General features: G+C 45.6%; 1 protein-coding gene across 2 annotated transcripts in view; it reads left to right on the forward strand.

Annotated features, from left to right (window-relative positions):
* Sash1 (SAM and SH3 domain containing 1) overlaps nt 1-14,188 on the forward strand; it is a 166,782-nt gene that overhangs the window by 128,108 nt on the left and 24,486 nt on the right. For both annotated transcript variants that reach the window (XM_042683714.1, XM_042683769.1), the window contains 3 exons: nt 1,949-2,081; nt 7,863-8,215; nt 13,878-13,952. In XM_042683714.1, the coding sequence (XP_042539648.1) occupies nt 1,949-2,081; nt 7,863-8,215; nt 13,878-13,952 (561 nt within the window). The remainder of the gene's footprint in view (nt 1-1,948; nt 2,082-7,862; nt 8,216-13,877; nt 13,953-14,188) is intronic.

Consider the following 14,188-nt stretch of genomic DNA (forward strand, 5'->3'; position numbering starts at 1 on the left):
GTCATTTACTGTTTGAGTTAACATTTTTAACCTTTTATGTTTGAGCCAAACACACCAAGCTAATTGTCCAATATAACCTCCCTCTTCCATTACCTAGAGGTCTCTTGTTTGCATTCTTCTTGACCAAGTAGCTAGTAAACTTCTGTGTTGAAATCTACATAAAACTGTGTGTGTGGGGGGGGGGGGGGTTGGGACTTGAAGTCAGGGCCTAGGTACTGTTTCTGAGCACTGTCTTTTTGCTCAAGGCTAGCACTCTATCACTTAAGTTATACCTCCACTTCTATCTTCTTTGATGGTGAATTGAAGATAAGAATCTTACAGAATTTCCTGCCCTTAGGTGCCTTTGAACTGTGATCCTCAGATCTCTGCCTCCTGAGTATCCATACAACATTTTATGTAGGAACTTTAAAGAACCAGACCTGGAGATTGACCCACATCTTAGCTGAGAAGTTGAAAAATATCTTTGCCCTGATGACTTGCTGCTAGTTTTATACTAATTAATGCATAGTGCGTGAATGGTTTGTTGGCCATCGCACAGGAAGACAGTCTAGTGATCCTAGGCTGTGAACTCCAGGATAAGGAGAAAACGGGTCATCTTTCTCCTTGTACAGAAAATACTGTATGCCTAAGAAATGAACCATCTCTCTACCTCTCTTCTTTTAATTGGTTCTCTGCTAACTCTTCCTTACTGTCTGGAAACTTGGGATTCATGAGAGCCTTTCTTGGGGACAGGGAGTGGGGGGACAGGCGAGGAAGAAAAGCTTCCACATTTGAGTCACATTCAGAGATGTGGTTTGTTTTTGTTTTCTGTGGGGCTTGAGTCATCTCTCTGCCTGCTCTCCCGTGAACTAGTTTGAGGACATGGGAGAGGGATGTGCGGGATTAGCGAGGCCTGTCCCGAGCGGCGCAGGGCGTGCCCGAGCTGCAAGCTCCCCACGGGCCCGGCTGCACACAGCACTCGGGCAGTGGGAAACGTCTTTTGCTTTTCTACATTTTGAGCAGATACTGCAAGGGAAGCTGCATATTGAATGTTGGGGCCGACTTGGAATGGAAAGCCTCATTTTATTCACAAGGAAAGGATTGTTTTTAGCCTGGGTCACTGCTATGGAGAGAGGATTTTTTTTTTCTCTCTGTAATGTTTGATACTTGAGAGAAAACAGCTGGGCCAGAGCATACTTAAATCACTGCAGAGTGGAATGGGATGCTGGGGAATATGGACTGTACTGTATGGCTGAAAAGGTCAGCTTGTTCCCTTGTTTCCCCCGGAGGAATGTGGGGCTGTCCTCATAACTCGCCTTGTGAGCCCCCAAAAGGAACTGGGCGGGGGGGGGGGCGGCGAAGGGATGGCCCCGATGCAGCAGGCCGTGCTAACAAATGGGCCAAGAGCAGGGATCTTATTCTTTCTTTCTTTTTTTTTTTTTTTTTAAATCTCCTCTTCTTTCCTGCCTGCTGTTTTTGATGGGGGAGAGGGGCGGGGACAGAAGGGGAAGTGGGGAAGGACTGGAAAAAGTCAGCAGAATTTTTTTTTGCTTTGGAGAAGTAGTCGATGACCACGTTCAATGGCAACTCCTAATGGGGCAGACAGAGGAAGAGAGCCTGACCCAAACCACAGCAGTGTAACGGAATTCCAGGGCTAGCTCAGAGAGAGGAGAGAGAGAGTCAGACAGACAGAGTCCTGCCGGAGATGTCCTCAAAGAGACAGGGATGGTAGTAGCTGGTGGGAAATGCCCACAGTCCAGTTGAGGGCAGAGAGGTGGATTTTGTGCTTAGGACTTAATTCTACACAGAATTACACCCGAAGATGGTATGTGGGGCTTTGTAAAACCCAGCGTGTGAATGAATGTGTTGGCGACAGAGCTTTCAGCCGGTGTGGAGGCAGCCCTGTCAGCTGGGAGAACCAGGCTGGGAAGCAGTTTTTTGATTCACTTTTCCTCTGTTTCTTTGCCAGTCAAGAGAACAATCGGATGATGAGACGGAAGAGTCGGTGAAATTTAAGAGGTTACACAAGCTGGTAAACTCCACTCGAAGAGTCAGGAAGAAACTAATCAGGGTGGAAGAAATGAAAAAGCCCAGCACTGAAGGTAAAGAAGAAATAATAATAAAAAGTAAACTCCACTCTGGTTATTCCTAAAGAAATCCCTGGAGGGGAGGGGTTAGTTTTTCACTGGAAGAAGAGTAAAATTCCAGTGGAGAGGTAGTGCCTTGGGTTCTGGCTGAAGGCTGGCAGAGTTGTCTGCATACTGGCCCCATGATCAATGCGTCATGGGGTGAATGATCTTGGACCCAAACATTTCAGATGTTTAGCCATTTAAATGTGACAGCTTGGGAAATGGCTAGCATGTGGCAGTAAAACCTCCTCAAAGTATGTTATGGCTTCAATTATGAACTTGGGCCATTTAATATAAAGTCTGATAAACTTCTTTGCCTAATCCTGTACTTCCAAGAGGACTGTAGTTCTCACCTAGTGTGTTCAGTGCAAATTCGATACATAGTACATCCGTTCAGAACAAACATGACAGGCAAGGCACTTAATACCACTGAGAGTCCCTGAGGGATGCCTTGTTCTTCTGGTCGACAAGCTCAAGTCTCAGTTCCAATGCAGCTTTAAGATCCCCAGTTCTAAGGGGAAACTTTAAGAGCTATATTGCTGGCTTATGAGACTAAGCAGTAATATCAAAAGATACATCATCTAGGATTTACTGTAATGAACAGAGAAACCTTTCAATTATAGTTGTGAAAGTTTAATTGTTGACATTATTCCTTTCCTTTAATAGTAGTATGCATTTGCAGCATCTTGTAAAACTCTCTCTCAAAAGTTGAAATAAATGGCCAGGCGCAGTGGCTCACACCTGTAATCCTAGCTACTCAAGAGGCTGAAATCTGAGGATCGTGGTTCAAAGCCATCTGGGGCAGGAAAGTCTGTGAGACTCTCTATCTATAAACTACTCAGAAAAAAGCCAGAAGTGTTGCTGTGGCTCAAATGGTAGAAAAGTACAAAGAGACTCAGTGACAGCACCCAGACCCTGAGTTCAAGCTCCAGCAGAACAGGCAAAAAAAAAAAAAGTTGAAATAAATAAGATTCTGGGTATGATAGCACACCCCTGTAATGCCTGTAATCCCAGCACCCAGGAGGCCTGAAGCATGAAGATAGCCATCTGCTCTACATAGTGAGATCCAGTATCTCAAACCTTACCTTCCTCTAATATGTTCCTGTTTGGAAGATGATCACAAGTGAATTGGAAAAAAAAAAAAGTACTGGAAAGAGTATGCCTTCAAAATAAAAGCAAACTACTGGTTAAAAATTGTAAAACCTACAGGTTTTACAATGATTGTTATGTAGGCCATTTTGTATAAATGAACTCAAGCTGGGTAGGAAACTGAAATTTCTCCTTATTTGCAAACTAAGGATTTTCTTGTTAGCACTTTGTTTGCTAGTTTTGTTCATTGTTATTGTTGATTGAGGTCTTCTGGAATAACCTGTAAAAGGTGGGGAGGGGTTTAACCATGAAAGAGTGAAGTTGGAAGGAAGGAAAAAGGGAGGGAGGAAAGGAAAAAAGGAAGGAGAAAAAGGGAAGGGAAGGAGAGAAGGGAGTTGATAAGAAAGATCACCTTCTGGCCAAGTTTATAAACTTGAGATTATTTTTGATCTTCTGGTTGCATTTGAGTATCATTTGGCATGGCAATTCTGTTTTCATTTGAGAGCAGTGTTGATTTTACTTTTGAGTTGTTTTTTTTATAAAAACTGTTATTATAAAGATGATGTATAGAAGGGTACAGTTATGTAAGTGAGGTAAAGAGTACATTTCTTTTTGGACAATGTCAGCCCTTCCCTCGCTCTCTCCCAGCTTTTCCCTCTACTTTTGGGTGTGTTCACATCTGCCTATCAGCCAGGTTGTCCATGGTGCAGAATATACTGTGATTGCCTCCCACCTAGAGGGCCAAGGTGCTGCTGTTGGGGATTTCTAACATCAATCCTCTAGAACACAGCTCACACTCAATATGTTAAAACCAAAGCCCAGCTATTACAAACGGATTCGTGGTGTCTTAGCCATAAATGAGAGAAAGCAGGTGAAGGACCAACTTACCCAGCCATTCCCTTCACAAGCAAAGACCTCAGGTGTCTCAGGGTAGTTTGTGCACCAGGGTAGCCTTTTAAAGATAGAGTATATCACTCAACTATCCCTGAGAGACCTAGCTGAATACAAGAAATCCATGTACCAAATGAGGTACTGCAAAAGGTCACAAGCAATTGCCATATGGACTTGTAGCTCTGATTTCTTCTGAGGATGAGTTAGATGTTACAGATGGGAGAAGGACTGAGTAAATATGAGGTTCAAGTCACACTCCATTATCTGAGGAGCAAGGTTCCACTGACTAACTGGACCAGCTTACCGGGAGAGAGACCAGATGTGTGTGCAGCTCAGGGCATCTGCTCTGGGCTGTCCCCCACCGGCCCCACCCACATGCCAACCAGCTCTGGCAATAGAACTCTGCAAAGTCCCTTACTGGGGAAAGAACAGGTACACAGGAGAGACTGCATTGGTCATCAGGATCGTCTCTTCCACATGCTTGGGCTCACAGAGATTTAACCCTGTCTCTGACCTCTTGCATGCTTGGGTCAATAATCATCATTTAGGGAGAGCATCCTATGTGCCGGAATGTCTCTAAACATTTTTAGAATTTATATTCCTTTGAAGTATATCATCCCTAAAATACCCACCAGAGATAGCCACTTACTCATCCTTCCTTTCCCAAACAAGGAAATCGGGACACAAGGAAGCGAAATAACTTACTTGGAGTCACCCAGCCTGCCAACTGGAGTTCAGTCCTAGCGCTGTAATTCCTTCGTCTAGGGCATCCTACGCCTGCACTGTTAAGTGCTCTGCATCCAGTCTCACCCTCTTTAACTTAACTTTAGGTTTCAAATCCATCTTCCTACTAGATGGCCCTGTGCAGTATTTAACACAGCCTGCTCCTTGCCCTTCCTCGGCCTGTTTCTGCCCTTTATCCTTAGAAATGGCTCCCCATCCCCAATGCACCAGCTTTTCTAACCCCATTACAAATCACCAGTTTCTGTGAGAGGGTTTTCAGGTCGTACGGTACCTCCACATGTCTCTTCACGAAATATGACCCTAAGGGTTGCCTTGTTGGACTCTGAGGTAAAGATAGGGAGGCATTATTACAGAAGAGACTCGGGGAGAGTAGTAAATGCCCAGGGCCCTAGGTCTGGTGAAGGCAGAGCTACAGCTGGAATCCAGGGCTGATATAAACCAGTAAGTTGCCATCTCTGCTCAGAATTACCTTTCTTTTGAGCATCTGATCTCAGCCACATAAGGTAGGCAAAGGCCATCCTGTGAAACAAAGCTTACAACATGGGAGGGAGGGAGTTTATCTCGCTGTCTTTCCTCCAGGAACTTCGTCGTCCATTTTGGGCAGAGGAGGATAGAGAAGTAATGCTCTAAGCCCTGAGAAGTCCAGGTCAGTCAGGGCTGGCATTTCAGGCCACTGGCCAGCACTGGCAGCAAAGACCACCATGGGCATGGCTGGCATAGGCATGGCCAGTGCCATCGCCATCTTTCCATGGGCATTTTCCACCTTTTCCTCCCAACTCCGCCTTCCCAGCTGCAGAGAATTGGCCTGCATATGGCACGGACATGTGTGCCCTGGCTGGTTCCAGACCCAGATGTGAGCCGAGAGGTATGCAATCACTGGTGACAGCCTCAAACTCAGTCCAGATGTCCAGACCACTGTGCAGTGACATGTCTTTGAGAAGCAAGGGCTCGCATATCCCCAGAGCACCTGGGCTTCACAAAAACCACGAAGGTGCCTGTCTGGCGGCAGGCCTCTGCCACTGGGCTGCGCCTTAAGTCTTGGCCCAGTCCCTCCTTCCTGGAAGTAGAATATGTCCTCTCTGGAGAAGGATGTGCATTTTCATGTCTAACTACATGAAGACTCTTGGTCTCCATGCCTGTTAGCCAGGTGTTTGTCTTGAGTAAGGAGCAAGATTAGGCTCCAGGATAATTACATACTGCTACAGGTCCGGGCCACCCTCCCCAAGCCTTTTTGTGTGTCAGTACTGGGGCTTGAACTTGAGGCCTCTTGCTCTCCCTTTGGCTTTTTTTTCACACAAGGCTAGCACTCTACCACATGAGCCATACCCTGGCTTTTTGGGTGGCTAATTGGAGATAAGAGTCTCATGGACTTTCCTGCCCATGCCTACTTCGAATCAGGATCTTCAGCTCTCATTCTCCTGAGTTAGGAATACAAGCATGAACTACTGGTGCTCAGCTTTGTGAGATCCTTGCACCCTGTTTCTAAGCTCTCCAAAAAGATCCCTCGGAAGTTCTGCAGTGAACTTTGGACGGGATATAGCTTTGCCTGCCTTTGCTTCTTCCCGCCCTGCCCTCCCGCTATCTCCTGGATGAATATGAAGTTAATAATCTTGGGTTGAAGTTCATACCAGTGGTTTGTTTTTCTCTGTTGCTTTTTTTTTTTAACCTCTAATTCCCACCCGTTAGAAAAAGTAACCAACTTAAAAACTTCAAGACAATTCCAATCGCCTCCCCTCCTCTTGGGTTGAGCCTCCCTTTCCTTTTCTCTGACATTCCCCCCACACCAGCCCCCTTCTCCAGATATAGTTAATAGTGTGCTTCTGTTCCAAGGAACTTTGTATTTTTTCCCTCTTCACGATTCAGCTGGTGGAAAGCTGCAAAGCTCCAAAGTTTCCTTATAATTAAGGACACGCAGCCAGCTGGGATTGCTACACCCACAGCCTGACCTACTTCTCCTCTACATCTGTTCACATAACACACACAGAAAAGAACTCCGATTTCCTGCCAGCGGGTCCAGGCTTTTCCACTGGGTTCTGGAGGGCTTGGCTCACTACCTGGCTCCAGGGCCGGCTTCAAGTGAAACACTCCAACTGCTTGCGTGTCCAGGCCCTTAAACGCCCTTGCTGCTTCCACCAGAACCCAAGTGGATGGGGGATATCTCTGAACTGGCTGTATTTAGCCTGTCAACCGGGAGACCATTTGTCAATCACATTTGCAAGAATAACTCTTGATGGTGTTTTCCCCACCCAAGTTGTCATGGAGATTTAATCACTTAAATAGCATATGTACCAATAAAAATTAAAAAAAAAAAAAGATCCCTGACACCCAGATGACATTCATCACACCCTGACTATAAAAAGCCATCAGAGTCAGCAGAAAGCTGGGCCTTTCCAAAGGGGAAAGGCTGATTCCAGGTTTCTGAGGTTTGTACTTACAAACTGGGGAGACAATTACCTTGCCACGCAGAGGCCTACGGTGATAATGATTGGCTTTGACTTTGCAAATGGCTGCTTTTTTTTTTTTAAATAATAGGCCTGCGAAGATGTTTGGTCTACAGAGATGTTTAATGGGGAAACAAACACATCACAGCTTTTTAACATTAAGCTTGTATGAGACCACAAACTTGTAATAGTTTGATGTTTCTTGTGATAGCCATGTTTTAGCGGGTACTGTGTTTATGAAGAGAATCGTAATGAGGGCAGGGAGGGGGAACACTGTGTGTGTGTGTGTTTGTTGGGTTTTTGTTTTTGTCTTGTATTTGGAGCTAGTACTGGGTCTTGAACTCAGAGCCTTGTGTTCTCTTTTTCCATTCGAATCACACCTCCAGTCCAGCTTGTTGCTGGTTAATGGGAGATAAGACTCTCCAGATTTCTCAGCTGACTTCAAACTCGGATCCTCAGATCTCAGCCACCCACAAGTAGCTAAGATGACAGGCAGGAGCTAGGTACTGGTACCCCGCAGCACTGGCGTTGGTTTGCGACTGCACACGTGTCAGTTCTCACAGAGGGATCCGTGTTGTGTTCCCTCCAGGTGGGGACGAGCACGTGTTTGAGAGCCCCCCGGCCCTGGACGAGCGATCCGCCCTTTACTCTGGAGTGCACAAGAAGCCGTTTTTCTTCGATGGCGCCCCAGAAAACCCCGCCGAAGAGGACTCGGAGTGCGCCCCGGCCACGGCTCCTTCCCCGGGCAGCCTGGAGGGCGGTTGGGGCGCCGGCCGGAAGTTGGTCAAAACCTTCAGCAAAGGAGAGAGCCGGGGCCTGATCAAACCCCCCAAGAAGATGGGGACCTTCTTCTCCTACCCGGAGGAAGAGAAGCCCCAGAAGGTGTCCCGCTCGCTGACGGACGGGGAGATGAAGAAGGGGCTGGGCTCGCTGAGCCACGGGGTAAGTACGGATGGCGTCCTCCTCTATGACCACCAGCAGCACCACCACCACCAGCACCACCACCACCAGCACCACCGGCGCCGGCACCGCTTTCTGGTGTCCCTGGAGGAGGTGCAGAGCGTCCGCAGGCAGATCCGCTGGAAGAAGACGGACGCCAGCTCCTCCTGCTCGCGCCCCTGCCCCTGCCCGCGCCCGGCCCGCAAAGGCGGCGCGTATGGCGGCGGCGGCGGCAGCGCCACGGGCGGCGCGGATCTGCCGCTGCCCCGGCCCAAGCCCAAGCCGCCCGGGGGCGCCGGCGGGCGGCGGGGCCGCGGGCGCGCAGCCTCGGCCGCCGCCTCCGCCGTCAGCGAGTTCAACATCACCTACGTGGTGGAGCGCAGCCTCTACAGCCACCTGAACCTGACGCAGCTGGTGCGCCCCGGCGCCGACCGCACCCTGCGCAAGGCCGACCAGCAGGACCTGCGCCGCTGCCTGCTGGACGACGACCAGGAGGCGCAGCGGAAGTGGGCGGCCACCGTGGACCGCTGCACTAAAAGGGTCCTCTTGCGGATCCACCAGAAGTCCGTGAGTCTGCGGGACCGCCACCGCGCCTTGTCGTTTCTGTGGCGTGCAGTCAAGCATGGCGCCCTCCCCCGGCCCTCTCCTCCCCCTCCTCAGCCTCTCCTCCCTCTCCGTCTTGACCACCACCTCTGGGCTCCAAACCTTCTTCCCTTTAGTTTTGGCTTCCTCCTTCTCCATCTTGACCATCATCTCTGGTCTCCAGCCTTCTTCCTTTATTGTTGGAGTTCTCCTTGACCATCACCTCCCATCTCTAACCCACTTGCCATGCTTTTGGCTTTCTCCTCCCTCTTCCTCTTTGACCATTACCTCTGGTTTCTAACCCATTTCTTTCCGTGTCAGCTTTCTCCTCCTCCATCTTGACACTCTCCCCTGATCTCTAACCATTACTTCCTTTCGAAGTGTCTTTCTCTTCCTTTTCCATCCTGATCGGTTGAACCAAGTTCGACTTTTTATTCAAACTGAGCCTTGAGGCCAATCCAGGGCCAGGGCCTTCCAGGGTGCAGCCTGGGGCTCGGCCCCCTCCTGGGCGGGGCTGTCCTGATGCCCAGACATCTCATCACTTGACCTCAATTAGAAACTGATTCAAAACACTAGGACATTTTGCCCTTAAAAAGAATTGCTTTACTCTTTCAGTTAATTAAAACAATAGGAGCGAGCTCACAGAGTCTACCATCACCAGTAACCAGTAAGTGATTGGAAACTTCAAATCTGGGAGAGGCAAGCAGAAAGTTCCAAAGTCTTAACAGGGAAGAGGTGAATTAGAGCTCTTTGGTTTTACTTCAGTGAGTTTAGTGCTCTCATTTTTGTAAGCATTTGGTTCCATGCATAGCAAGGAACAATGTCCTCACTTTCACATAATAAAGTGTTCTTCCATTTTAGTGGAGGATCAGAGAGAACTAGTGAGATTTCTGTTCAGGGCATGCAAATGGCCAGCTTTAGAATACAGATCATTTTCTCCTTGGAATGCCCACCTAACGCTTAGCTTGCACAACAGCCCCTGTAAAATGGCACAGAGGACCTGGCAGGGCCCTCCTGGCACCTTGTTTCGTCCACCCGGGGCTGCTGGCCGGGAGCCCCTTTGAAAGGTCTGAAAGAACCTTTAGAAGAATCCGCTTCCATACTGGCTTTTCCCAGGCCTCCTTCACGCTCATGAATAGGATGTTCTTCCCCAGACTATTACTGTAATTTAAATTCATTCAATCCAGTCCTGCTTTTGTGAAAGAGAAAACTGATTGGTCAATGCCATCCTTAGAATGATCTTCTCTGTACTGAAAGGATCCGTGCATCCTTCCTACCTCTGGGGATTTCTAAATACTCTCCCACGAATGGACTTTCTTTGTGGATCTTATTTTCTATCTTCTCACATTCCTGTGGTTCTTGTAGCACTTTGAATGCTATTCATCTGTCACAAAAACTTTTCTCCTGGCTCTTTCTGCATTGTGGCAGTAGTTCTTGCTGGGTTTGGTTTGGTTTTGAAATAAGAGAAATCTCTTTGTCACTCCTTCAGCCTGCTCTGATCCATATGTGTTCTGTAAAAGGCCAGTGTCAATGCTTTTTTTTCTTTAACTTACAGAAGTGCTGTGCCCAGTTCATCCACCTTGTACCTTTTCTGTCCATGTCCTGGACAGAACATGGCCACTTTCATGTTCATTGATGACTCTGAGTTTAAATCGTGGAATATGGAGAATTTACCCAGTTGGAGTGCCTTCAATTGCTCCTGTGCCTCTCATGTTATTTATTACTAGATAAATAATATGGACTCATCAGGACCATTATTCAAGAAGTAATGATTCTGAAGTTTTTATGAATTAACATTGTGGGCCAATGTTAAATGAACATCTGGGCCACATTGTCCCTAAGTACTAAGTCCCATTTGCTAAAAATGACATTATTTAATGTCTAAAGCAAGAATCAGCCTGAACTGAGTATTTTTAATATGTAAGAGAGTCTGTCCTGGACAGTTATAATTCCTGCTAAGATTAGAAATTGGCATATAGCAGGTCTTGTAAGTAAAGTTATATAATGAGGAAAACAAAATTGAATTTTTTGATTTTTCCAGAGAATATATGAGAAAACATGTTTTTAATGATAGAATTTTTTGATTGAACCTGGGGCCCATGTGTGATAAGCAGATGCCCTACCACTGAGCCACATACCCAGCTCTACAGCTTTGTTTCTGCCAAGACTTAAACCATATAACTCTGTGTCTTTGAGAATTCTTATCCATTCTTCTTGTTCTATATTTCCTTTCTTTTACTCCCTCCCCTAGTATGCACAATTTCCTTTCATCTTAACCTTGATCTTTTTGTCTTTGAAAAATGCCATGTTTTGCTTGACGAAACTCCAGAGAAATGATAACGCTTTGTATTCACTGGAAATGGTCATGTGTCTTGCCTTTTATTTGATCATTCAATTTTTGTTTGGAAGAACAGACATGCATGACATTTGAAATTTTGTCCATTTTTAAATTCAACGCTTCCCCAAAACATGTTTACAACTGCATGATCATCTCATCGACCAGCTCGACTCATCTCTACAATCTATCTGAAATGTATTTAGAGTTACTTGTGCAAAAGATATATGAACTAAAAAAAAAAAAGAATTCACTTATGCTTCATTTGTGTAGATCACCTACATCAAAGACTTTTATTTTTCTTTTAATATTTTTAGTTATAATTTTTTCCCTCAGAAGGAATGCTACTTGGAGAAATATTTGATCTTATTAGAAGAAACTGAGGATTCATTCAAGAACTGTTGATTGTTCAATTTTTTGTTGAGTCTCCATTGATAAAGAGGAATCATTTCCAGATAATCTTAACCCATCACTAGAAGACAGCCCTTTCTTAATGCTCTTTATTTTAGGCATAAATGCACACAACAGGCATATGAAAACTTAAACAAGCTTCTAATTTATAGCAGTCACAGTTTCCACATAAATTCTTTGTCGGTTATTTCATATGTTTCAGAAATAATGTGCTGTGTTGCAGGAGAGGCTGTTTAACGCAGGACATGTAAAAAACATAAAGTAACAAGACATCTGGGTGCCATACCATGTCTGCAAAGCCCTGAGTCACCCGAAAGGAACTAGAACAAAGTCATTGGCGTTGCAAAACTCCCAAAACGCATTTGGCATTGAATGTTAGAAAGGGAAAGCTAATGTTAAATTTTTTACAGACATTCTTCTCTTTGTATGGATTAGACCTACAACAAATTAAGTTGAAGCTAGATGAAAAGAAATTAGATGTTGATATTGAATATCAAGTTGGGGTTGTATCCACTGGCAAGCCGTACATTACTTAAAACAGAAGCAGCCTGCTGGTAAGGGACAGCTTTGAAGCCTTCTAAGCGGGGGTGTACCCAACCTTTCCCACTGTGTCCTCTTCTAAGGATGCTCTGGGTTCTGCAGTTGACCTCCCAAGTTGCAAAGCCTGGAATGGAACTCCACCCCTTCGCTTGCATATTTATAACTTTGACTAAACCTACACATGAAGATCAGCAGCATGAGCTATCAGGTTTTCAGCATAATCATAAGTTACATAAGAAACCAGTACCCAGTGAGTGTTTCTTTATGCCAGGCACTGTACTAGGGGTCTTCAAATATAATATGTCAATGCCATTTCACTACAGACTATGAGGTTCAAAGAGGTTTAGCATTTGAATTAGGAAGTGACACAACTTGGCTCTGTCTGTGTCCTCTTTCAGGAGCCTAGTTAATCTCCCTGCAGGTTGCTTCTACTTTCTCATTGCAGTAAATTAATATATGTCAGAAGTAGATTTATTTCAAATAAGCAGTGTTTATAGTATACATTGTATAGTATACATTTTTCTGCTCCTTTCTTTGATTTAATAACTATGAACTGGAGTTCTCTGGGAACTATGTGATCCAAAATGTTGGTGCCAAAATCTGCTGCTCAGCTTGTATTAGTAATTGCGTTAAATAGAACATTATTTACAAGAAAGGAAGAAAAAAAGTGTGCCTGAGAGGCGGGGGAGGGGAGTGGAGGGTGGTTGTAGGCAGCAGTGGTCAGTAAGTGGCTTTTGCTGGATAAGCAAAAGAAACTTGATCTCAGTTCTAGAAATACCAAAAAATGAAAGAAATAGAAGCAGTTCCATCAGGTTTGAAACCAATCAAGAGGACAACAGAGCTTTCATTTGAATAATATCTTCATTTTTTTCTGTTAAAATGAGTGATCAAAGGCAGCTTCTCCGCCCCCCCCCCCCCCCCCCCCCCGCAAATGTGGTATCTTCATCCTCTGAGAAAAAAGAGTTATAATTAATTTAATTGGACAGTGACATGGGAAAGTTATCAGCATTTTTGGCTCTGATGGAGAAGTAGTTAGTGAGTAATCTTGACCTGATTGGACTGCTATAAACAGAACTTTCCTCCTGTCCCAGCCATTTTAACTAAACCAAACAAAAGTCTCTTAGAAAAGCCTGCTGTCAGTGGCTGAGCACAGGACTCAGAAGGACTGAGTTCTCAAGACCACTGAGTGAGGCTGGATGCCAGTGGCTCACGCCGATAATCTCAGCTACTCAGAAGGCCGAGATTTGAGGATCAAGGTTTGAAGCCAGCCTGGGAAGGAAAGTCTATGAGACTGATCTCCAGTAGACTTCCAAAAAGTCAGCTCAAGTGGCAGAGAACCAGCCTTGTATAAAAAAGTTAAGGGACAGTGCCCAGGCCCTGAGTTCAAGCTCTAGCACAAGCACAAAAACAAACGAACAACCACCAGAAAAACCACTGAGCAATGCCCATTGATTGTGACTGCTGTCTGTGACTGCTGCAGTCTGTGCTAGGAGACAAGGAGTCTTACAGCCCTGAGTCGGGGGAGGGATTTTGGGTTGTGTGTCTATTCAAGAACAGCTGTCTCTGGATTTGAGACACCTGTCGTAGGTGATAGGCTAATTCCTTAAAGCACAGGATCAGCGGAGTTGCCTGATGACATGACTTATGTGTTCTTTCTCATCATTTCTCGTTGCCTTTTTTCATCCCGTTCACATTTTGGTGATTGAGCGATGTCCGGTGGAAGGGAAGGGTGTTGGGGGTGTGTCTGGTAGGCAGAACTGGAGTGTAACTTCCTGTCCTGTCCTCTCCTTTCCACAGAGAACCTGCAGTTTTGGGGGATTTGACTTGACAAATCGTTCCCTGCATATAGGCATGAATAGCTCCAATCCGATGGTGAGTAGATGCTGGAGGGAAGCAGTTGGTTGGGATTTGAACCATGACAGATCACAATAGATGTCCATGTCGCTCAAGTCACTTTTGGAAAAGAGTTGTATTGCTTATTATTATTATTGTTTTTGAGAACTAGAAATTGAACTTGGGATCTTCATACTTGCTAGACTGACACTTTACAATTTAAATACCCCCTCCCCTTTTTTTTAACTCTTAGTTTTTCACGAGGTTTCGTTTTC

The sequence above is a fragment of the Dipodomys spectabilis genome, unplaced genomic scaffold (genome assembly GCF_019054845.1).
Source record: "Dipodomys spectabilis isolate Male_0828 unplaced genomic scaffold, ASM1905484v1 ptg000001l, whole genome shotgun sequence".
NCBI classification, from domain to species: domain Eukaryota; kingdom Metazoa; phylum Chordata; class Mammalia; order Rodentia; family Heteromyidae; genus Dipodomys; species Dipodomys spectabilis.